Source organism: Oxyura jamaicensis, chromosome 1 (assembly GCF_011077185.1).
Source record: "Oxyura jamaicensis isolate SHBP4307 breed ruddy duck chromosome 1, BPBGC_Ojam_1.0, whole genome shotgun sequence".
Lineage (NCBI taxonomy): Eukaryota > Metazoa > Chordata > Aves > Anseriformes > Anatidae > Oxyura > Oxyura jamaicensis.
Genome location: NC_048893.1, coordinates 31,398,724 through 31,424,958, shown reverse-complemented (window position 1 = coordinate 31,424,958; position 26,235 = coordinate 31,398,724). Strand labels below are relative to the sequence as shown.

General features: G+C 36.6%; 1 protein-coding gene across 6 annotated transcripts in view; it reads left to right on the top strand.

Moving 5' to 3' along the window:
- ADAMTS20 (ADAM metallopeptidase with thrombospondin type 1 motif 20) overlaps window positions 1-26,235 on the top strand; it is a 93,565-nt gene that overhangs the window by 5,315 nt on the left and 62,015 nt on the right. For all 6 annotated transcript variants that reach the window (XR_004751371.1, XM_035328269.1, XM_035328262.1 and 3 more), the window contains 5 exons: window positions 8,332-8,494; window positions 13,618-13,880; window positions 24,112-24,195; window positions 24,899-25,023; window positions 25,911-25,951. Coding sequence is in view for 5 of the 6 variants with exons in the window: in XM_035328269.1 (XP_035184160.1) it covers window positions 8,332-8,494; window positions 13,618-13,880; window positions 24,112-24,195; window positions 24,899-25,023; window positions 25,911-25,951 (676 nt within the window). In the remaining variant the exon portion in view is untranslated. The remainder of the gene's footprint in view (window positions 1-8,331; window positions 8,495-13,617; window positions 13,881-24,111; window positions 24,196-24,898; window positions 25,024-25,910; window positions 25,952-26,235) is intronic.

Sequence of the window (26,235 nt, the reverse complement as noted above, 5' to 3'; positions counted from 1 at the left end):
AATGCAACATAATGTTTTAACTTAGTGGCTGCCACTTCAAAAAAGTTACCTTGTAAATCTGAAAGGCAAATTAGTTTCCAGCATTCAGGTCACCTTTATAAATCTTTGCCACGTACTAGTTTCTGTAGATTTTATCATCTTGATGTAGAGATTTCGTCATGAACAAGGAATAAGTCATGCTAAAATGTCAAAAGAATCCCTTCTTGTTTGGACAAACCAAGTCTTGTGAGTGCTGACAGACTGACCTGATGACTTCTACTTGATAGTTCTGGTTTCTCTTGTCATATGGGTGTACAAGGTGAATCTCTCTAGAGAGATTCACTGAATCCCTGCAATGTAACAACAACAAATTTTAGTGCTACCACTACAGTTCCTTGCACTTATTTTATCCCTCACAAGCACAAAATGAGCTTAGGTATAAGGAATGACCTTTAGTAAAAGAATTTTTTGTTTGCTTGAATAACTTCTTTTTCTTTTAGCTAAACAGAATGAAAACATTGGAAAGTAGGTTGAACCCCACCTTCTCTTCAGCAGAAGGATCCACATAGCAATGGAGTGCAAAAATAACTTAATTTTAATTTTTCTTTATTTTTATTTTTTTTTTTCTTCTCTGCTTTCCTCTCATATTTCTTCTTTTGCTATGGCTTTTGCATAGTCTTTTGCTATGGTCTTCATTTCATTGCAATTTTTGTCTTTCTTGCTTTGGTTTGTTTTCCTGTTAGCTTTTCCCTCACGTGTATTATCAGAAGCAGGACCATTTCATTTGTTTATTTTTAAGTATTTCACTTCTGTGATGCTTGATCCTCAGTAGCCTGAAGTCTTTCCAGTCTTGCTGTTGGCCACAGAGTGGATGGTGCAGATCTTTTTTTACTCTTGCTATATTGTCTTTTCTTAGCTTTGTTTTCCTGCGTGTAGGCACTAGGGATCTTTTTTACATACATCTGAGAGCCGACCGTAGTACTTGAAGATGGTCCTGTATCCCTGACTAAATTTCTGCTTGCCTGTTTCAGCAAAATAATAATTCATTGCACAATTCATTAAAAAATAATAAGACAGCTTAAGTCCCCAATCTGCAAGTGTTAAACAACAAAATATTCCCAATACATTTTTTCCCTAGCTGTTTGCATCTCTGCTTCAAGAGATGCTATGCTTCTACACAGGAACCAGCACAGATCAGCAAATACAGGCAGAATTAATAAACCTTTAAACTGAGAAAACATGTGGGGAAGGGAATTGTACAGTTGAAGGTCTGTCACAGAAAAAGTTGATCAGAAACAGTAGGCTCTGAGCATGTGTGTGTCTACTCTTTTGACCAGCCATTCTAAAGGAACTGTCCTTCACCTAGGCGTGTCGCAGGCAGCTTAGACATAAGATGTTCAGCAATCTCTGTTCTGCCTTTTGCCCACATCCTATGTCTGGTAGCTTCCTTTCTTGACAGCTTCTTGAGCACATTCTACTTGCCAGATAAATTGTTCTGATGGCAGTGGCCTCATTGAACTGCTACTTTCACAGATCACAATCAATTTTTCATTGGTTTGGGCTTGTGACACAGGTGAACTTGCTGGAAAGCTGTGTGCAGCCACAGAAGATTGGATTTGCTTATAAAAATGTTCTCATTAAACTTTTGGGAAGCATACAGAGGGTGTTGTGCATGAATGTAAGCAGTTGGTTGAGTTAGGGGAGGAGGAAGGACACATCATGTGGCCCTCTGTCACTACCAGAACTAAATCACTGTCCAGTGAACTGTGTAAACCTGCTTTTTCTGTATTAAACTAATGCTTCCACCCCCTGTGGCAGGCAACAGTTAGCTGTCATGGATCCCAGGAGACTGCGTGCTTGGGGGATATAGATGGGCTTTCCATGTGAGATACCAGATCTGCAGAAGCTTCAGTTCTACTTTCATGATCTACTTTCATGTAGAAAATGGCAAGGTTATGGTAGCTAAGTTAAACCATGAAAAGAGACTGTACCTTCTGGGTATACATACAAGGACAGAAGTTCTCCAGGTAACTACTGTGTGATTGACTAAAGGTGAAAATCTAGCTTTAGCCGTGTGTGCTTGAGTGATAACTGCCTGGTGATGTGTACGAGGTTGAGGCTGAAAGGTCCATTTGGAGGTATTCACCTCCCTAGGAGAATGAAAGGTGGTTCTGCATGTTCTTAAAACATCGAAGCTAGGAACTTCTTCTCCCTGTTCTTCTAACAGGGATAAATCTCAAATGCAAATTTGCTTCTCATTCACTGAGACAGGCAAGGTTATATGGTAGTTTCCTTCCAGACTCTAGTGTGGAGGATCCCTTAGGTCTGTGTTCTAGGGGAATACTTAGCTTGATGATAGCTTTTTCACATGCGCTTAAAACTAACTAAATTTGTGTATTTAGTTACTTCACTTTCCAGTTTCATTGGATATTGCAGAATAACTACTTTTCTATAATGAAATCTCTGTAATGTTTCTGTGGCAAAATCTGTTACATTCTTTAAAAAAAAAAAAAAAGATTTGTCTGACTAGTTCAATGTAAATTTTACATAAAGGTGACAATAAATAAACTGGCCCTCTCATTTCCTTCCACTCCAATGAATCTTGTTAACTGATGTGATCCTTGCGGGCTTTTCTGCCTGCTTTTTCCAGCTGTCCTTGAGATTGTTACTATAACACTGGCAAGTTCTCCACTATTTAGCTAGTCTGTTACTCCAGATTGTGTTTAGAAACTTCAGAAATGCCATTTTACTTGGCTTCAGTCAGGCTTTTTTGTTTAGAATAGTCCTACTAAGTGATGCTCAGGGTCCCAATCATTGGGTTTTGCACTTCCTACACGTATAACTTTCCCCTAGGCTATTATGCAGAATGGAAATCTGGTCTTTTTTTGTGTGTTCTTTGATTTCTTCTTGAGTGGAAGTAACCTGACTACTGGGGAGCTGCTAGGGCGCTGGGTCCAAGACTACAGTTTTCAGTATGGTTAGATCAGGTGTGATCTAAGCACATTGGTAGGTAAGAGCCCTTCAGGATTTTACGCGGAACTTAATTATGTAATTCCAAATTGGTACTTTTATTCAGCTAGTGACTAGGGACCTGTCTTCCCAGACTAGGATACTTCGGAGCATAGATGGGTTGCATTACTAATTCTGTTGCAGGTGGGATTTAGTATGCTAAAGGTATGATTTCTATATGCTAATGAAATCCTAGTGTCACTGAATTTGTGAGGAAATGTGTCAGATCATATGGTTCAACTGATGATCAAATATTTCCCCTATTCTTTTTTTAGCACTTTATTCTATCAGTCTTTAAGAAGTTGAAATGCAATGGTGCTTTTAATCACTCCTATAAAGGTGTTCCACCAGATAACATTTTTTTCATTACTAGGTAGATTTTTTTCATTGTTTAGCTGGTATATTATTTATTATTTTATTACTATTTCCTTTATTATGTTACCTGCAGTTTTAATAAGTGAGCTGGAAATCACTATATCTTATTTTGTTTCTAGTTTATTTCCTGGTAGAAATCTCTCTTCCAGATGTTGGCACTGTACCATGATCAATCAGATAACCTCTAACACTTTTTTTTTCTTCATTGAACTAATTAGACTATTCTTCTCAGGTCTTTCATTAGAAAACATTGTAACAGTGGATCAGGCAGAGAAGAGTGAAGGGCTACTCACATTGTTTGGAAGAGTTTTGAATTAACACAACACTGAACGGGAGGGAGAGAATAATAGAAAAGAAAGGTATTTTCTAACTTACTTTGACTGAGAAAGTACCTGTGCTCTAAACTACTTGCAGGTTTTTGAGCTGAGTTGAGAAGCTCTGCTATGAGGGCATGAAAAATACTTAAGTGTAGGGGCAGAGCTTACCTGGGAGGGAGTCTGCCAGTTTGGAGTCATGTTTTCCAGAACTTCAGTCATTTGGTTAGCATTTTTCTGAAATCTTTCCAATTTTGCTGTTGGACATATTAAGATTAATTCCATGTTTCTGAAACCTGCTGTATATCTCTGATGTCTTCCATGTGTTCTTCCAAGTTGCCATTATGCACAAGGATGTAATTTGTATATGGGTACGGTCCGTACTTCAACCATAAATTCTGCAATGCTTATTTCTACTACTCCTGGAATAGAGCAAACACATTGATTAAGACTATAGACTTTTAAGCCACTTTAAACCATGGAGACATACCATACAGAGTGAGTAGCTGCGCTGATCCATTGAACCTTGATTCAATATAACATGTCTAGCTCATCCAGATTTTAAATCCAAGAAATAAATTATCTTTCTCATGTGGGCTTTCTCATAAATTCCCTCAAATCTGTGCATACGCACACAGCTCTGGGTAGTGCTCACTCTTTCCTACTTTCTTTGGACCACTTATTTATGATGTGCAAGAGACTGTTTTCAATTTTGTATTCCACTTCCACTGAAGAGATCGTTTAAATGTACTTTTCCCTCTTTATCTGAGAACAGAAATAGAATGTTTAGGGCAGATTTCTTGTTACATGATTTGAAAGGCATCTGTGGCTGATAAGTAAATCCAGTTCATTTCTGATTTCATTTCCTGCAAATGCTTGGGCTCCTGTTTCAGCAACCTGCCTCTGTACATCTCAGTGACTTTGGTTTATCTGTTTTTACCAAACTATTTTTCTTTTGGATCTTACAGCCCTCTTCCTTGCGAATCTAACTCACAGTAATGGCTCCATTTGTTTCTGCAGGATCTGTCGCCAGATCACCAGAAGAAGCATCGCTTTTGTGAATGAAGGACTGCACACTGGGCAGAACAACATAGTTTGTAGACCTCTGTGCGAGGCAAATAAGGAGAAAACCATGTGTGGCTAATCAAAATCCAGCTTTAATCTAAGAATTGATATTGGTGGTTTCAAGCTTAGCTTCTCTTAACTTTTTACTGAGTTGTTTCTGAGATGCCAGTTTCTGCTCATTAATCCGAACGCAACCACGTATGGGTATTGCTGTCTCCAAAAGCTTGGATTTGTGTTAGTTTAGTATTCCACTCCAAATTTATGTAACTGGTGTTTGTTGAATAAGTTTTAATGTCTGCTTGGGTTTTAAATTACATATATAATATGCTATTCTCAAGTTAGAGCACTTTTTTTTTTTGTTTCTTATCCTTTGTGTTTTCACTTGCAATATTAAGAGTTCACTTGAACTTGCACAGGGGAGGTGTTCTTAACCAGTCAGTGGCAGTAGTTATTGCTTGTGTATCCATATACTGTTGATGAGGATTAATTAAGGAGAGAATAAAAGGGTTTTTTGCATTATAGGTTTTGATCAGCCATTTTGTACATGACTAAACAGAGAGTGGTCCTGGGATACTGGGCCAGGGAGTGAACAAGGGAGAAGAAACCTGGCACTATTTTTCTAAAGTGGCTAGCCCAAGCATCTGGAAAGGTAGAATCTCCCATTTTAAGGACATTATTGTGCTTTTAGTGTTAATCTGGTTTCAAACAAAAATGAAAAACACTAAGAACAATTTTGAGGGCATGAAATGTAATGGAGGATTCCTCCCTTCCAGCTGTCTGAATTTTTGGGATTGTAAGCGTATGATGTACTTTTTTTTTCTTTGCTATTTTTAACAAGGAGAATTTGTTTCTTTTGCTTTCTAGGCATTTTTTCTATTTAATGTAAGCTAGGGGTAAACACAGTTACTGCTACTTCTGAGTATCTTTTAAGAGGAAAAATTACCTGCCTTTTTTCTTTGAATAGATTTGAATAGACTCTTTGAATAGACTTCACTGTGTCTATTCTTAGGACAGGATTCTGGATTTCAATTAAGAAGATACTTGTATGAGTTCTGACTGAGATATTTAAACTATAAGGAAATGAAAGTTATGCCCAGATGTTGCCAGGCGTTTGATATTGTGCATTTGTTGTTAGGCCCCGTGGGATAGGCAGGCATTAGAGCACCTTCTGAGGTGCCTGAGAGTCTGGTTTTGCAGTTTTTGCTGATACACGGCTTATTTTTTATTTATGTATTTATTTTCAGGAGAAATGGTCCTGTGTTCCCAGGTAACCCTTGCTATTTTGGTTGAAAAATAATTTTCCTTGGTAGGAGGCCTGGACTATAGCTGGAGAGGGGTTGGTGCGCTTCTCATTGCAGGTGCTCAAATGCAGTGTGGGAGTGCCCAAAGAGAAGAAGGGAAGGGCAGGAATGCTACTTCTGGAGTATCAGCAATGCTAGACTGACGGGTTAGCCATGATGCTTCGTGCTGACTCCCTCCATGAACTGGAAAGGTCAATGCATTCAAAAATGTAATTCCGAATTCCTAGATGGTGTACCACTTGTAGCATTTGATTCAGTACAGGATCAGGAATCTGAGTGGAGTTTTCAAAGTTATCAAACTCACTAAAAAGCATCATAGTGATCTTTATTTATTTATTTATTTTTTGGAGTATGAAATGGTAGAGAAATAAACTCTTGTTCTTGCAGGGTTTTTTTTTGTTGTTTTTTTGTTTTTTTTTCTCCCAGTGGAAGTTTGCTATTGTGGAAGATGAGTCTGAAAATGCAGCACAAACACTTCTCTTGTTAGTTCTGTGCTATTATTCTCATACTTGGTATGTTTGTCATAGCTGAAACCATTTCTTTGTAAGATCTGAAAACCTGTTAATTGCAAAAGCCATTGAAGATGCCAATAAAGAACCTGCTCTAGCTGTTAGGAGTAGAGGGAAATAAAATGTACATGGGGGAATAAAGTAGCAGCAGTAAAGTCTTTGCTTTTATTGAATCTCAATAATAAAAAATGACCCTGTTACCTAGTAATAGGGTTTAGGATATTCCAGGAGAAAATAATTAATTAGCATGTTAGCGTTCACAGATCTGAACTTATGCTGCTTGGGTGGCTTGGACTTGGACAATTTAAATAAAAACATTGATGTGAGTCTTAGCATCCCTTCTTACTGCTTTGCCCCTTAGGGATGGGATCCCCACATCTGTGCCTGTCAGTTTGCCCAGAAAGTTGCACCTACCCGGGTCTAACTGACAAGCTATAGCATTGCTATTATATAGTTTGACTATCAGTCTTTTTAAAAACAGCAAACTGGCCGCTGGTAGAAGGGCCCTGAATTCAAGGGGATATTATAATTCAGGTGTAATGCCCTGGTTACAAAGGTAGGCTGCAGCAGATTTGAAAAGACTGCTGTAAGCTGCTGGAAAACAAAACAAAACAATTCTCACATCTATTCTTACATATCTTGCTCTGCCACTCACTCTTTGTTTGCAAGGTTGACTTGAATACCTAATCTCTTAATCCATATAATATAAATGTTTACTGTTCTCTTTATGGATAAAATGTCTCACTAATATAATATGGCAAAACAGCCAATGGGATGCTATGCACCCCCTCTTTCTGGGTGCCAAATTGAAATTCTTACATGTTTTTTCCTCCTCCTAGCAGTAGCACTGGCCACAATTGTGTTTTATAAAACTATGCCCTCATTTGTTGCTGTGTGGTTTCTAAGCAAGGCTTGTTCCTGTCCTTGCTTCTGCTAGTTACACATCTTTTTTGTTTCACATCTTTTCATAATCTTCTGAAATATGGCACTAAAGCCATAGGAAACCATGAATTTTTGTTAGAAGTGCAGAGAGAAGGAAGAGATTCCATGTTAGGATTTTGTAATTGAATGGATTATGGGGTGGTGGGAAAAGGAGCTTAATTTTTGTTCTTTTCCTTTGTATGAATGCCAGTGCTTTGGTTGGTAATCAAGTTCCTTTGGTTCCCAGTACACAGTTAACCATGTGTGTCCCCTAGGAGGAAAAAGAAAAAAAAAAAAAAAAAAAAAGGAGAGGAGAAGCATATTTATGAAATTGTCAACCCTGAATTCCTGAAACTAGTTTCAGTCTTTTAAAAATAATTAAAAGAATATCAGGTTAACACCGTTGCTAATATGTGGACAAAATGCAATTCTGGAATAAAAATGTCAATGATATAAAGGGCAGAAGGCCTCATCTAGAACTCAGACAACACAAATCCTGAATTTCTTGATGGCTTCCACTCCCCTCTGCAGTTTCCCAGGTGATCTTGCTTGGTTATACCTAGATTGTTTTGGCTTCTCTGATCTTGTTTCATTAACTCTATAAGGCTTACATAAGTTTTATTGGTAATACGTAAGATGGTCTTTGTTGTGGTTTACTCTGGTGGGACAAGATTCTAAAAGAGAAACTTTGCCTTACTTCCTGTGTCCATCTCTGCAGCTTCTACTGAAGTTTCCTCTGTCTCAAGTGCAAATTTATATCCGTTATTCTGAAAATATTATTTTAAATAGTTTATTTCCATTAATTTTTTAAACTGGTATTTTAGTGCAAAATAAATCAATTACTTTTCTTACTTTCAGATGGGCACCTTTAAAGCACATGATGGTGAATATTTTTTAGAACCTCTCATGAAAACGGATGGAGGTGAACATGAAGATGAGCATAACAAACCACATCTTATATACAGGCATGAAGAATTTAAGAAAAAGTATCAGAAATCCCATAAGCCATGTGAAGTTTCAGGTATAGTCCTACTTTAAATTTCAATGTGACTTCAAGTGTTTGTGTTCTGTTATTAAAAAAAAAAAAAAAATCCACTAGAACCTGTGCTTTTCTTTCACATAGGCTTGGCAACAATTGCTTTTTTCTTACCAGTGGCTAGTTTAGATGTGGGAGAAAATGGGAATGTAGAAGTGTATCCTGACGTTCCAAGAACTTCTCTGTGGGTTTGTCTTTACACCTGTGTGTCATATGTAAACATTTAAGGAGCAGATCCACAGGAGTTTTTGTTTATATTCACAAAAGATAATGAATTTATTGCAAATCTAATGGATAATATAGGACATCTGTCCTTAACAATGGAAGTATGTAATATTACTCATTAATATAGATGTTTTTCCGTATAGATATTTAATAATGTAGCCATACTGCTAAATAATATTTAGCTTTATTTAAATTCAGGAGAAGCAAGGGGGTATAATATACAAGTATGCTGTTAGGATGTGTCACAAGTGAATGTGTCACATTCTAAATACTGAGATGTCATCTGCTTTGAGATATTATTATGTAGAAGCCTTTGAAGATCCTGTCTGAGCAACATACTTCTGAAGCTTTGGTAGTAGTGCCATTTTAAAAATATTTTAGCGTGTCTGAAGCATTTCTTATTTTTTAAGTCTAGCAAGAGAATAAATGCCTTTCTTCTTTCAATAGATGCATATGGGCTTCATTTAGTGGGCATCAAAGAAAACACAACTGGGTGGAGACCCAAAATAGGAGAAAGCAGCTTAAATTTGGTTCAGCTTGGCATTTAGAAACATCCTGTCTAATTAAAATTCTCCACTGTACATGAGACTGAAATCTGCATTTCTTGCATTTTGAATCTACTTGCATTTCAGGAATGTTTATGCAAAGCTGAGTACATCTGGAGAAAAGGAGATTCAGAAAGTCTCAACTATTACTTTCTTTTAAGGAATATCTGACCAGCTGTTTTCAAACATAAATTGCAAAAATAGTGGAGTGGCTTGTGTGGCTAGTGTTAGAATTTTGGAAAATTCTTAGATCACACTTTGTTCTCAGAAAAATATGTTGAATTCTGCTTTTCTTTAGATGATGGTTGCTTTCTGGCCTTAATTATGATCATCTTCCATTGAATGAATTCTACTGAAATGTATTTATTTTCCTGAGTCTGTCTTTCTGGAAGCTGTTGCTGTCTACTTGTGGCTGCCATTGCAGAACATGGAGATAGCACTTTGAAAGCCAGGCAACTATTGATTAAAAAGTATATTTTAAAATGATGAATGGTATATAAAGAACCAAAAGAAGAGATCTTTCAGGTTGTGTTCTTTTTTTTCTATGCAGCATATGATAGAATATGCTTAATATAAGCAACCTACTATAAGAAAAGTCTCTCCCAGCATTAAGAATATGGTCATTTTCCCCTTTTTATGTATTGTATCAGCTACAAAAGACTGTGAGTCAGGGATTACTGTAACTTATTTTGAGGGGCAGTGGACATTGCACAAATATTTATGGAGGAAAAAACTTGTGTGGTTATATTTCTGTTCTTCTAAGTAAGACATCTGTCTCCTTTAATGCTTGTCTTGCCTGTCTGTTCCTTTTTTTTTTTTTTTTAAGAGGAAATGGGGTGTATAGCAATACTTGTGATCATGAGAGTTTGTTCTTTAGTTAGTGGATTTTGACAAGGGGATATGGAGAGGCTTTCTATTTGGAAGTATTATTTCTGAGTTAAGCAGTGGATGTTTGATCAGGTTGTGATTTATAACAATAATGACAATAGTGATCAGTCTCATCCAACTCTAGCCATTGTACATCTGCATTAGTCATCCTTAGCCCCTTTTATCTTTAAAGGAGAGAAAGAGTCACTTTTATTTACTGTCGTTCATGTGCTTATTTTGGACATCTTCTTTAGGGTAAGATGATTTGTTATCAAGAAATGCAAGTTTCATTCCACTGACTGTTAGGAGAAGCTGGATGATTAGACATACATGTTTAATACAGTCAGATGAACTCCATTATCTGTGTCTAAAGAAAATTAGTATTGGGTATATCTACATATTCTTTGAATCCCTCATCCATTTTCTCTTGTTTTAAACTGTTTCTTACTTGTTCATAGATAGAGTATCAAAATGTTATATCTTTTATCTTGACTTCCCATATTCTGTTTTACCTTTACAGTATTTCCTAATCTGTGCATATATTATTTGTTTTCTTAAAATAAAGTACAAGAAACGCTGAAAGAAGGATTGAAAGGAAATAAGATTGCTTATGTTACTGTAGCAAGTCAAGATCAACTATTCCTCCATTTCTAATATTCCTTTGTTAGATCTCTATGGAAATTACAGACGTTCCTAGACCTTCTATCCCTGCATGTAACTGTGAAATAAGGTTTTCTTTACAACCTTACCTACAGTTGCCTTTTAAAAATTTAAGCCCAGGAGGTATTCAACTGTTTTTTGGAGTTGATAGTGTATTCTTTTCCTTGCAGATCTGCAGAAGGTCTGCTACTGCTATACTCTATACTTCACTTTGGAGTAAACATACCCTTTTTTCTAAACCGTTCTGTATGGATCATGTGTTGAGGCTACTTCACATAGCTGGATTCCCCTGGATTTTTCCAGGTTTTGTGTTTTGTTTTTGAAAAAAAAAAAAAAAAGGCAAAATTAATTAGTTTAATAAGTGGTTAATCTATTTACATTAGTTTTTTTTTTTAAAAAAACAACATCAAACAGAAAAACAAAAACACGAGGTTTTGGCAGAAGCATAGCCTAGGCTGAACAGCGTGGAAGGAATAGTTTAGATGCGTATGGGTAACATAGCAATTTATACATTCCAATATAACTTATGTTGTTGCTGTTGCCCAAGTCTGTCCTGTCCCATGCCTCCCCCCCCCCCCCAAAAAAAAATAAATCTATTGTTTCAACTTGTAATTGACTATAATCTTTGATATCCTTTGCATTTGTTTCCCTTGAATTGCAGCTTTTCTTTTTCTAAGCCATTACTTCTGTTTTTCTAGATCATTCTGAGACCTGATGCAACATGTGTAGTACTCTTCCCAACCTCTGACATCTGCACATCTAGTCTTTTACTTTGTGATTAAGTTGTTTTGAATAGCAGATAAACAACATGTCACCTTTGAAATCTCATTCAATACGTCTTTTTAGTTTGGAATCAGACCATGGTAATTACTTCTAAAGATGTCTAGCTAATCTTTTTCACACTTGTTTCTAGTTTCTTTTTAACTTGCTGATGAAAAGTTAATTGGAAACTGTGCTATGAGCCCTACTCAAGTCAGGATAAGACATCTGTTGCATTTCCTTTATTCATAAATTCTGTTTCCTCAGTACAGGGAACTAGAAGAGTTTGTCAATATGATAGCTATTACTCATCCTTTTATTTATAAACACAATTATTTTTATTTGTTTGAGTACTGAAGTTGTCTTGGCTGGTCCACAATTTTGTCTTAAACTCTCATTTTAAATATGGGTGCTGTTTTGCACTTTTTCCAGTACTCTAGAGTCTCAGACACCTTCTGTACTTTACTAAAGATGATGTGAATGTGAGATTGTTTCGGCTAGTTCTCTTTAATGAGGCTCAGTCAGTCTGAAAATATCTGATATATGTAGGTACTCACTAACATGTTCCTTTTCTATGCCAGCCTCCACATTTCTTTTGAATTCCCTCTTTAAATGTTAGTGCCAGTATTTTTGCAATTACTGTACTTATATTTTGTGACTGATTCTCAGGTGACTACTCAGCAAACTTAAAGGTGCTCGCTGTTGTCCCTTTACTGCTGTTTTGGACAAGAGGGAATGGCCTAAAGTTTTGCTGGGGAGGTTCAGGTTGGAAATGAGGAGACATTTCTTCTCAGAAAGAGCAGTCACTGGGACGGGTTGCCCAGGGAGGTGGTGGCGTCTCTGTCCCTGGGGGTGTTCAAGGAAAGGTTGGACCTTGTGCAAGGTACGAGGTTGGACCTTGTTGGACCTTGGACATGGTTTAGTGGGTGATACTGGTGGCAGGGGGATGGTTGGACCATATGATCTTGGGGGGTATTTTCTTAATGATTTTATGATTTTCTGGCTGTATTGTGCCCGGACTTTAATGGGGACAGACAGTTTACCTGTCAAAAGTAACTTAAAGCTTACTGATGAGGGCTCTTCCACTGAAATACAGAATGCATAGATTTAAATCCTCTCCAATTAAGAAAGAAACTGAGTCTTTGTAGTCAGTACTGTGGTCCTTCTAAGTCATTGGAAGGATGTAGTTAGTTACTGTGATTATATTCAATATATTCTGTGGCTATATTATGAGCCATATTCTTCAGTAGCTGCTCATTAAGAGGATGTCTAGCCTCTAGAAAAACAGTGAAGGCCAGTTCTGAGTGACCTGAAGTATCTCATTGTGGGCTCAAGTTCCTGAGAGCCGTGAGAATTCAGATGTGCTTCTCAGCTAAGTATTTTTGTGGGCTGCTGCTGAGGTGACTACATGATCAATGCATGGGTTTTATCAGGCATCAGAAGTCCCTGGTGGCTGAAGAGAACAGTGTAATTGGGAACTGTTACAATACTGAAATGCCTCCAAACTATATCTTTTAAACCCTGATTTAATATGATAAATATTAATAAAGCTGTCAAGGAAATCACTTTATACAAATTTAATGATATATAAATGAAAAAGTCAACAGGGACTTAAATTTGGGTCTCATGTCTAGTCTTTGTTATGGCTTGCTATGGTTGGTTTTATTGGTGTTAAAGGTTTGTGTGTAAAAATGGGTATTTTAATTTAGCTTGTTGCCTTTCTTGCGTTGCTTAGGTTGTGCTTATCTCCTTCTAGCCTGCCTGCCTGTTTGGATTACACTGCATTCTAGGAACTGTGTAATACTGCTGTCTAATTCTTAACTAACTTCCGACAATTATGTAGTATATGGAGGGACTAAATGCTAATGCTCAAGACATCTATTTTGATGTTCCTAGTACAGCATTCCATGTTTCAGTTATTTTTTTATTCTTGTACTGGTTTCATTGGAAGTAAGCTCATAGTTACAATTTGTCTATTTTAGGCAGAGTTTTACCTGACTATTTCTAAATTTAAAAACTGCATTCTACATTGAGTCTTTTTTTGCTTTACAGAAAACAAGCTGAAAGAAAGCACTTTACTACATCCAGACTTCAGCAATTTAAATGAAGAGAGAAATGTTTTACAGAAGACCCCAAGTATAGAATATGCTTTTAAAAATCTGTCTTTAAAGGATGGTGGCAATAATCCACATTCCCGGAAAAAACGTTTTCTTTCTTATCCACGATATGTAGAAGTGATGGTTACAGCTGACACCAAAATGGTTCGTCACCACGGGCAGAATTTACAGCACTATATATTAACACTGATGTCAATAGTAAGTAAAACTGAAGTTCATAATTATGTGCAATTTCAGTTATTCCTGTTCTGGTGTTTTCTCTTTTGCAACTCCTCAATTTTCTGATTTGACTGAATTCTGTATTAAAAGAAAGATTCTATAAACAAAAAAATGCAGGGCCCAAATCTCAGATTCTGCATCTTTCCAGCTTAATGCAGTAAGGTGTGTAGGTGAAATACTCTGACCCATTTCCTGATTTTGCTGTTACATTAAAGGAATTGTTAAGCTTCACTGAGTTAAACATACAGATTAATTACAGCAGACACAGAGGTTAAAAAGCATTGTGAAAAAATGCTTGATTATAGTAATCCTACTTTTTCAAGTAACTTCAAATTACTATTGGTCAGATTCTGAGTTGACATTTGGTTCAAGGAAGAATTCAACACAGAAAACGCTCAACTAAAAGTCACCTCTCGTATTGGTTCAGAACTCGGTACAACATGCTCTGTAAAATCAAAAGGTTTGCTATGACATCTGTTGAACTGTTTTTCATTAAAACATGTGCTAGAATACTCTCTATAATTTGTGTCCAAATCTCTAGATTTGTGTCCTTACATAATTAAACTTCTTTAGTTTAGATGACAGCTGTATTTTTTCCTTTGGGCTTGCAAATGAAGATGCTTACACTTAGGTTTCTGTGGAGGTATCTGGTTTAAATAAGAGAACTCTTCACTTGACTAGTTATGGATATCTATTTTTGGATGAACAGAATAGCTCAATAGTTACCCCAGGGCTCAATTAATTGGCACTGGCTACTTCTATGAAACAGATTAAGATTGGATATCCACCTTGGCCCCAGCTGCTGCTTCACAAAGGTGTGCAGGTCTTGTGTAGACTGTGTCATACCTGCTAGTTCTTTGTAGGGGTAAAATATCTGAAAGCATCTGAAATGACACTAGATACAGGTAGGCAGGCAACTGAACTGAGTTCTCTTCACTGTTATGACTAGATGACCAGCTGACAGAAGTGCTGTCACTTCTTACACAGATGTAGGCATCCAAGTTTAGAAGTCTTAATGTGCCCCATTGATTTTTACACAGAAAAACTTTATATTATTTTTAAAAATTAGGAGGTTGGGGGAAGGGGATTTTCAAAATGTAAAAACTGTGTTTTCTCCCTATTGTGCACCTTACAATGCAATTACAGTAAGACTATAACCTCTTGTTAAATGTTGCCTTCATCCTGTGCAGTTGCACACTTTATCTCTGTGTCTTACAAAGAAAATTGCGTTTTTCTTCAAGAAGTATGGCTAACATCTGTATCATGCTTAAATAAAATTTTATTGCTTTTTTGTAGAGCTTCCGAGCTTCTTATATAATTTCAGAACTCTGCTATCACTGCACGATAGCAGAGTTGGATGGAATTTTCTTTGTTTGTTTTATAAGAAAATTATGAAAATTAAATGTATACTGACTCTCTTTTCAGGTTTTTAATAATTCAATTTCGTCTTTGAGTTTTTATACTAGCAGTGCTGTGAAGGTCTGAAAGGTTATGTCTGACCAAAAAAAATCACTGTTGGAAGATGTTTTTTCCTCTTTAACTTAAAGTACAAATTCAGTTTGAAAATCATTTGGAAACAATCGGTCCCAAAGACGTCATTATTATAAAATTACTTTTTAATATACAGTTATACTACAAATCAAAATGAAGTAGTCGAAACATTATTTTAAAGAAGCTGTTTTTCTACAAAGCCTTACAGTTAAATAAAATTATACATTTAATTTTTGTTGTTTAGAGCAAATACAGTTCCCGCATCTGTAGAGGTCATTCATTCAACCACTGTGCCTTATGATGTTTGTTTCCTGTGTCTTTTCACTCACATAATTGGACTTCTACTAACTAAATAGGGTATTCACTGTATAACTGCTTCTAAAGAGAGCCTATATAAGCTGTTTTTAAGATTAACATTTAACACATACATGATGAATGAAAAACCACCAGTTCTTTGCTGTAAATCTGGTGACTTCATTCGTGCATGCACCTGTCAATACTGTAGAAGTAGGGCTTAGGTCATTTATTGCAGGCTTTGAGGTAATGGCATACAACAAAAAGGCTACACCTTTAGTGTGAATTTAATGTCTTTATCTACCATAGTTTTCAGTAAAATGTATAATTAGCATCTTCTAGTAGCTATTTTTCCACATGCACATCTGCTAGTTCTGAGGTAATCCTGAAACAGAAGCTTGTTTCTATCTTTGTGTAGAAATACTTCACTTTTATAAATGCAAAACTTCTTGGAAATATAAAACTGGATCCTAATTGTGGAAATTTTTTCTTCACAGTCCAGTGATTTTTTCCCCCCAAGAGTACGTATCCCAGCTCAGTGTCCTCTACTTCTTTAAGCATTTCAAATAGTCATAGAATCACTGAGTAATATAAATTGTAAGGGACCTCTGGAAGGTCATCTGGTGTAACCCTCTACATGCATACACGTTGCTTTGTCAAACAAATCCAATATATGCATATGATGATACTATCTTCACTATCTTTTCTTCCTTCTCATGCCCCAGAATACTTATGTTTCAAAAAGCTAGTAATAAATGTGGAGAATGGGAAAGTAAGTAACTACCACTCTTTGCAATGTAATCTATATCAGAATTCATCAATGTGCCAGTGGGTATTTTCTTGATGCACGGCCTATTCGTGTTTGAAATAGAACCCTTATTAGTCTTATTTCATTACCCACAAAGGAAGAAATGAAACTATTAAATTTTATCCTTTCTACCATTCTACAGATAGCTTTGATTATTAAACTTAACTGGTACTTGTGTCTGGTCAAGCAACTTCTACTGTTACAGGAAATTGTCAGATTGCTGACATTTTAAATGAATCAAGCATTATATTTTGCTCTTACCATTCTGAAACTTCTAAGGATATCCAGTTTTGGCTTGGATTTTAAAGAAACCTAAAGTTTAAGCATATAAATCCCATTAAATTTTAATGAAACTTAGATATCTAGCTCCCAGAAGAACCTTTGAGATCCTGGCTCGTTTTTCTTTTTTTTTTTTTTTAATTCTTATTTTAAACATCAACAAAACCAGAAGAGTAAACTTGCTGCTATAGGATACTTCTTTTTTTATGGGTGGAAAATAAGAATCAAAATATACTGCTAAATATTTTTAGGGTTTTAAGTGTCTTGTCACTCATCCAATTCAACGTGAAAAGGCTTAACTCTCAGCATGCGAGTAATCCCATTGAACTGCAACTGGAATGCATTTAAACTGGAATAAGCATTCGTAGTATTTACTCTGTCTTGGAAATGCTTTTTACTGCTCGTTGATGGATGTATTTGAAAGTACAAAGAATAGCTTTGCCATGGAAAGGCTTAGGACTTTATCAAAATTTTTATATTGAAATACAATAAGCAGTGGCATTATTTAATGTGAAATGACTAATAAAAAAATCTGCAATCATTTAACTCCCCATGTTCCTTCTTGTTCTTCTAAATGTTGCACTAACATAGCAGGTTCTGTCTTAATAGATTTCGTGGCTGGAGGACTCCGTCTTAGGCATTTAGGTTGCAGCAGTTCAAAGTTCCTAACAGTAAAGTGAGATTTTTAAAAAGAAATTGAAATAATTCATTAAAATTCATTAAAACAGTGCAGTGTACTATAAAGACACCAGAGACTTGTCATATCTGGTTCCGTAATACGCTTTGTGGCACTGTCCTTTTCTCCATCGGGCACCTTAGTACTGACCCATTTAAAGAAATTTACAGTTTAAATAGTTATTTTGGAGACTTAGTCTATTTTTAGTCTGTGTGCAGCAAGACCTGTGTAATCTCTTTTCTTTCTGAAAAGAAAACGTGACATGTGAAACCACCTGGGGTACGGCTCTGTTGGCCAGCTCACAGCGTGGACTTGGCTGCTTGTCTGGTCGTGAGTGCCAGGGCTGCAGTGCGGCAGGAGGGCGACCGCACATTCACGGACAGGATTGAGACAGCATCAATTTAGCTCACTTAGTTTGCAGGGGGTTTGTGGAATCATAAAATCATATTATTCAATGGTAAAGCAGAACCATTATTAAGTGGTATTAAACCCTGATACTTCTGTTTTCATCAAGTTCCTGATGTGGACTGCACATCTATTTGTGCAGGGAGGCTTTCACTCTTCATTTTTTTGTTCTTTGATCTGTATAAATCTGAAAGATTACACAAACTGCCATTGATATGCTACTGTCATTTTAGTAACATTTTATGTCTACTATAATTTACTGAGGTGTAAAATGTAAGGCACTGAGTAACAGCTCTTAACAGAAAAAAAATGCTTCGAGTTTAGCCTTGTTTATATTTTTTTCCCTTCTGACAGCATAGTGGCAGCATATCATCAGCAGCATACACCCTGAACCACTTTCTATGTGGAAAGAATCCATGCCTCAGCATGCTGCCCCCTTTCATTAAAAACCAGCTGAATGATTTTGTCCTCATATATACGGCATGAGTTTAAAGAATGTTTTTAGACTTTCATAGCAGTCCATGCTAACATTTCAGCTTTCCATAACAGCATGGGAAAATATCCAGATGCCGGCTAGCATTTAGGAACAGCTAACGTTATTGAATCTAGCATATAGTCATAATTTTTAAAATAGGCAGTAGACTGAAATAAATTGTAGGTTAATCATATTACTTTTGTATGAGTTGACATCTGAATGACAAAATACATTTTTGAGTTCAAAGTCTTGTGATGAGTATGTTTCTCTACTGCTGAAAGGCTCCTACTCTTGTATTTTAGTCTTTCTTTTCAGTCAGATCAGTGTATTGCTATTAATGCTGCAGTCACGTTCAGTGCTTTTTATCTTAAGATAAGTGAAATGTAGAGAGCCAGCACAAAGCCATTTGTTCTTGCTTAAGCTCATCCCCATACAAACTGTATCTTGACATACAGATATCTCTCTATATAGAAAACACTTTTTGTTTTCTTGACTGACTACTCTTACAACTGTTCCTGCTCCAGTTACTCTTGGTTACTCTTACAACTTCCTGCTCCTGCTATCAAATGCTGTAGCGCCTCATCGTGTAAAACTGTATCTTGAGGTCCGTCACCTAACACAGGTAAAAACTCTGCAGCACATAAGCAGGCACATACTGCCCATCTTTATAATTCACTGCTCTTAGTGCTCTTTACCACTATTGTTAGCTAGTGTTGTTGTTGTTGTTAATTAGATGTTTCATAGTTATTCCTTTAATAATCTGAAAGAAACTACCTGAAAAGATCATTTCACAGGGAAGGATGCTTTGACATCTGAGCCATGCGTGGTGCCATTTGATGTGATCTGATTATAGCCTTGATGTGTGTTTTCAGTCAGAGACTGCAGCCAGTGATGACTTAGTTACCATTTGTGAAGTTTTTACAGTACTAAGGAGATATCTTTGCAGCTGTCTTAGTGCCCAAGTTACAGACAGGACAGAGCCGAGGCATTCCTGATGGGGTGACAGCCTTTAAAAGGGATGTGTTCTTTCTTTTTGTCTCCATCAGAGCACAACAGGGAGTCAGCTGGAACCTGTGCTTGAATAACTCAGGGGATGGTAGATTGGAGAGAACAGTAGGAAATGGCAGGAAAAAATGGTTTCTCTGAGCTGTGTAGGTGTAACTGTGCAAGTTTGCATGAGAAATCTCTACCAGTATTATGTTCCTCCAAAGAAAACAACTTTGGATCGGAAAGATGGAGGGAACAGAATAGGAGTAACACTGGCAGAAATAACACAGCTTTTTCTTATTCTCTCTCAGTGAGGCAGTAAAGGCTGTGATGACTTCTTTATCTCATGACCTCAGACAATTCTGGGGTCTTACGAAATATATGGCAGAATCAGGATATGACAATGGAAGAGGTGAGGGAGAAATCTCCCAGGTCCTGGATATCTCACATCCTTTCAGCACCACAACGATAAATAAGAGATTGTTGGAGCCTGCAGAAGACGTGAGCTAAGAGCTGATATCATGTTTCTTTCAAGTGATATGAATGTTTGTGTTCTCCTGGTATCATGGTTGCGTGTGGCAGACAAGAAGAGAAAAAGAGGTCTTGTGATGCAGTATTCAGGGGAAAAAGATCTAAAGAAATTCAATTCTGTTTAGATATATCACTTCTTTTCCAGCCTCTAGATGTACTCGCTCATGTTCTAGCCCCTTTTCTGAACAAGACAGCTTGTAACAATTCACAATTCCAGTGTAATGGACAGCTACAACAAGGACAGCAAGTGAAGCTGAACTCTACTGGGAATTTCATGAAAATGAAAACCGTGATCCTTCCACTGAAAGATAACTACCTTCATTCTTGCTTTTTTAATTTTTTTTTTTTGCCTTTCTTTGTTGTGTGGTCTGAGCTGTTGTTCAGTGAGATAGGTGCCCATAACAAGAGTCTGAAAAATCTCTTGAAAGTTATTTTCCTTTGTCTTGGCTGTTATCTCCTTCTTTTGTGAAGCCTGGATTTAGATCACTATAAAGCAAGTGGATCTGGAAATTGTAAAGACATGGTGTGTTCTGTCAAATTCCTATCCCCTTTCATCATCCTTTTTTATGAATGCTTCCAATACAAAACCATTGAAAGAGGTGTCCTTAGAATATGGGGGCAGGGAACACTTATCCCTGTACTTACAATAAAACAAGAAATCATATATTCCAGGACTTGGCTATTCCTGCATTGATCTATCATTTCAAGTCTCAGCTGATAATTTTAGCCTGTATAGTTAGTTCCCTAGGTAAATCTTTCGAGATTGGTTTGTTGTTTTCAGCTCTCAGAATTTTTCTGTTACCATGCGTTCAACCAGCTTGCAGGAAATACTGTACATCGCTGGTAGGAGCATCTCATTACCAGCACAAAGTCTGGCTTCTTGATCTTTCTAAAGCAGTGGCAATAACAACTAAATGGTTGGAGGTCATGAAACAGGTGCTTACCTTTGTCCAGTACAAGAGAAAGTATGCCTCAGATTCTGGCAAGAATTGCTGGCCTCAGATATCTGAATAACAAGATTTCAGACCTCACCTGTGCTCTAAACAGTTAGCCAGTAGATAACTCAGGTGTTGTGTGGATATGCTGTTTAGGTCCTACACCAGATGCTCTTCAGGTGTGCAATGAGATATTCTTTTCTCTCACACTTAGTCTGATCATACATCTTCTCTGAGGTATGAGCAATTTGCATTGGCTTTTGAAGATGTGCTTTGCTCAGACTTTTTACACGGATGTTGTGTCAGTAGGCAGACAGGAAGGCACCTGGCTGGATTTTGTGCTGGTTTCTTTGCATCTGTTGTTTTCAGATTTTGCTAGCAGATAACCTCAACAAACAGCAGTTATGCAACAGGAACAGATTATTCAGAAACCTGTTGCTGTATCTGAGGAAGGATCCATTGAATACAATAAGAAACGAGAACAAGAAATGCCAAGTTTTAATCCCAAGAAAGCTCCATCTTGGACTCCTTGGCCAAATCCTTCTTGTCACCTGGGACCAAAAATGAGTCTTCCTCTCGCATACCGTAGTACTGGAGGCCCTTATGAAACTGAAGGGTAATGCTGCACTGAAAATTATGATAGTCCTAGTTTAGGCACTCCTGATATTGTTGTCAGCTGAATCTAGTTAAACCCCATCCAACCTCAATCACTTTTACTATTCTACCTGAAATATGTTCTTGTAGAACCAGACAAATCCTGTATCAGTATTTGTTCAGTGTATCCAGTGTCACTTTTCTCTTTACTTGACAGCTCTTGACAGACAGTGAAATAGAGCTGTTCCCTGAATTTCAGAGCATTCTGTTCCAAACGAAGGCTTTCTTAACTAGACTGATTTACCTACTTTAACTGAAAGATGTTTACTGCATTTCTATAGCAATACCTGTTTCAGCATTGTACTCGAGACATAAAACAGTCTGGCTTTGTTACCTGTTCTATAAAACATCTATTAACATTGTATGTGTATGGTGTTCTTGTATAGGTTTGTGCTGTAACAAATTCTCTGATTATGGTGTAAGTAGCTCTTACATCAGCTTAAGTGATAGGAGAGTCAGTCCCTCAGGACAATTTTCTCCTTCTAGAGTGCATTATAAGTCAAAGACCCTTTCAGGTCCCATCTTAGATTCCTCTCTGACATGAATTTGGAATGATGTATCAAACAGTTTTCTGTTTCTTCTTTGCTGAAGAGAAGTAAAACTTGAAAGAGTTGGGCTGGAATTAATCTCATACATCTGTTAGTTAGACATCTAGTCTCCCTCCATTGTTAAGTGGATGAAGAAATGAAATAATTTATTGTACTGTTTTGTTTGAAAATACATATATCGAAATATGTATCTTCAGATAGGCATGTCTAGATGACAGTTCATCTGTTCTTCTCCATTAACTGTCGAACGAGGCTAGGCAGATAGCTTAATGCTTGTTACATGAGATGAATGTGATAATGGCGTTACAGTATTTTAAGAGACAATTCATTCAGGAATGTACTTAGGCTGTTTATGATCGTTCACAAGAAGGATAAATACATAGAAATATCCTGACTAGGTTTATTGAAGTGGATCTCAAACTATAAAAAAAAAAAAAAAAAAAACAGAAAAAAAAAAAAAAACATTTGAGGCTGATAATTTGTGGCTGTTCAAAGGTGGTTTTGGTGGTAGTTAAATGGTAGTTTATTCTGTTCAAACACAGGTAACATCCTCCGCATACATTCTTATTTTTAAATCTATAGTGCCTGATCTATACCTGTACAGGCACCTGCTCTTTCATAAAGGTCTTCTGAATGTTTGTATTCCTAACTGAACTGTTCAGCATGTGCTCGAGAGATGCTCCACAGAATAATTGGGCACTTGCTGGTTAGTAACCAAGGATGCAGTCCATATGGAAGGAAACAGACAGATAGCTGGGCTTCTCTGAAATATGTTTTCCACATGGGTTACAAAACTCAGCCTCCTTCTCTGCTATTATAGAGTCCTCTATATCCGGCTTGTGTGCCAACAAAGGCATGAAGGACAGTGCTGCACATTATACTCGATCCAGTGTATGGAAAGGAATGATATCAGTCATGGGGAGCCAGGGCTCTGTCAGTGCCAACTTTTAGCAGAATTACTTGGTCTCAGGTATGTAGGATTCGCTGAGAGCAAGGCTGTGGTTTTGCAAGCTGTTTGAGCCAGTTCAAGTGTAGGCTACCTTTGAAAGAAGCCTATTCTTCTGCACCATTCCCTCCATCAGCACTTGTGTTGGAGAGGCTGCACCAGGAATGAGATCATGGTGATCAATATAGCTTGATAGGAGAAAAAAAAAAACAACAAAAAAAAAACATACTGTTTTCAGCTAGATATTTCCTTGATCCTATTCCTTTTGTGGCCTTGCAGCCTCAGCACAAGCCAGAGGGGTGGAAGGTCAGGGCTTCTGTGTTTGGTGGCAGCTTTCATTTAGCTTATTCAACAGCTGCTTTCAGCCAAATGGTGGAATCCATATGGATGGGGTGTCTCAAGCTGGTTTTGAGAGTGAATAAAGACTTCTACTGCTTTTATGAAGAATAACTCTACAAATGGTTTAGTTTGGTGTATGGAAACAGCTCATAGTTTTTAGTGTCAAGGACAATATTATATATAAAAATACCTGTTGGTTATGTACATACAAATAAATGAATGAGTAAAGAAACCTTTATGCAGTGTGTCGTGTGTGTTTTCAGTGCAGGCTTACGACTCAGTCCTGCCTCTATGAAAAGTAGAGGCAAAAATGTATTGGTTCAAAGTTGCTTTCTGAAGCCCTCTGATATTTTAGGTATTAATTCTACAAATGATCTGTGTAAACCAGCTTATGTCTGTGGCAGTCCCAGTGACATTACTCTTTCTGTCTTTGATATTTTATCAATAAACTCCAGGTCTTCCAGTGTATAATAGGTGTACTTGCTACATTAAGCTTATCAACATACTAAGTGTTTGGAAATGAGTATGACATTGTAATTCTTTGGATATTTTAAAAAGGCATTTTTAACATTTAGGAAAACGTTGGTAGGATAATTACCTTTCGTGTGGAGAATAGTACTGGAAAACATCATGCATGTGTATTCTGACCTTCATGTATGTGGTAAATGTGAGTTGTTCTGAGGTACCATCTTAGGTTAAGGCTTGGGTAGAAAGGTAAAAAAGGATGCCTGAGACATCCCTTGTATACAAACTAGTTATTTTTTTGATAACTTGTTGGCATGTCAAAATGATACGATTTGTCAGATGAGTTTAATATTCTGATCTTCTCACTTCTTCCTTAGGTTGCAGCGATCTATAAAGATGCAAGTATTGGAAATCTTATAAATATTGTTATTGTAAAGTTAATTGTAATCCACAATGAACAGGTAGGAAAAATAAAAAATAAAAATATTTCCAGTAGAATAAAACATATATGAATTTGCATTATAATTCCAAACTTTAAAGTATTTTAAGTACTTTTTTAAAAAATTAACTGTATAAATTTATTCTAGAAAAGGAGAATAAATATTAAATGCACTCATAGCACAGTGCATATTTAATGAATGTATACAGAGGTTAACTGCAGAGCCTTTATTTAATTTGTATATTTTACCAGGTGTCTATAAGCACCTCCTGATGACCTAAACAGGCTTAAATCAGATACTGTGTGAAAGCTTTTGACATAACTACTCATGCAAATGCAACTGGGAAAGGGCAACTTTTAGAGGGTTTTGACTGCAAGTTTTCAGCACCAACAGCTGTAATATTTTAAATTGTAAGAAATACATATTTTTCAGGTATATGTTTTTATATTTATTTATTATAAATGTCTGCTACCCTATTTTTCTGTATTTAACACAGGATACATTGATTAAGAAAAGGGTTCTCATGACTGGTTACTTTTAGCTAAGTTAAGATCCTGATTCTGCAAACAAATTTGTGTGGGTGAGCTCCTGTGTGGAGTCCAACTCAGGACTCCTTTTCACTCACAGTCATTGTTTTGAAGATTAGGGGTGCAAATGACAAAGTAGTAAGTGCAAGTATGTGAATATTACAACCCTTTTTATTTCTTGGACATTTCTTGCTTAGGAAGGACCAGCTATCACTTTCAACGCAGCTACCACACTCCGTAATTTTTGCTTATGGCAGCAAGCACAAAACATTTTGGATGATGCTCACCCTTCTCATCACGATACTGCTGTTCTTATCACTAGGTATGGTATCTGAAATAGCCAGAATTACTCAGCTAGGTGAGACAAATGCTTCAGTTTCTTTCTTACATCATCATTTTTAACTGTCCCACAGACACTATTAATAGTTAATTGGAGTCAGTAAAGAGTATCTTGCATTTCCCTAACCACAGATGATCAATACGTGAGCAATTAGACTTGCAGTGCTGTGTTGGTAATTAAGCATTTGATCAAGCTTATGTTAAAGATAACCAAAATTATTTAGGCATGAAATTGTTACAAGGAAATGAGTTCTTCAACCATTCGACGAGTAAGCTGAATATAATGGAATCCGCTAAAGGATGCAGTGATGGAACTCTTTATAGCCCAGGCATAATTAGAACTGCCAAAAGCTTACAAATGGAAAATGTTAAAATATTAGTGTTGTACACTGATTTCCTCAGTGGAGGTTCTGACATTCATTCACTGAAGTATATTCTCTCTTTTTGCTTTTTCATTAATTTTTTACCTGTTGTTCAAATTGGACTCGCTCCAGCACTTAAAACTGTTTGATATACGTCCTGAAATATATTGTTATTTTGGCATCTGCTCCACTGTGTAAGTTATTTTCAAGTAGACTGGAATCTGCACGTTTTCAGCAGCGTTTTATGCTTGTGAACATAGTGGAGAAATAGAATAGTACATCAATTTTTATTCTTTGCAAGCTAGATAGCAAGTAATATTGTGAGTGTTGTGTTGTGAATATAAATTACTTCCTTCACAAGAATACAAATTGTTTGAATGTGCTGCAAGATTGAAAATTGAAAATGGAGATTTGCAATTGCTGTAACTAATGTGGCAACAGTGAAATACTTTATATTGAAGTACTTTTTATTTGCTCCAGTAATTTCAAATAAATCTTTTCTTTCAAGGGAAGATATCTGCAGAGCGAGAGAGAAGTGTGATACTCTAGGTGAGTTATTCTTTTTTAATCAGTATGATCTTATAAGAGAAAATCTGTAAGAGAATTTTACTGTAGGAGATAAACAGGGAAAAAAAAAAAAAAAAAAAACAGAAAATAGATGTAAAATTTAATTGAGAAACAAAAAACAGTAATCTTTTCAATACTGTGATCTCAGATGTAAGTTGGTTTGATGTAAATTTGGTTGCATAGTTTATGCATGACTTTCAAGTCTTGTGCTTTAGCATTCATTTATAGAGTCATTCCTATGTGAGAACTTGTTCTATTAAGCTTTT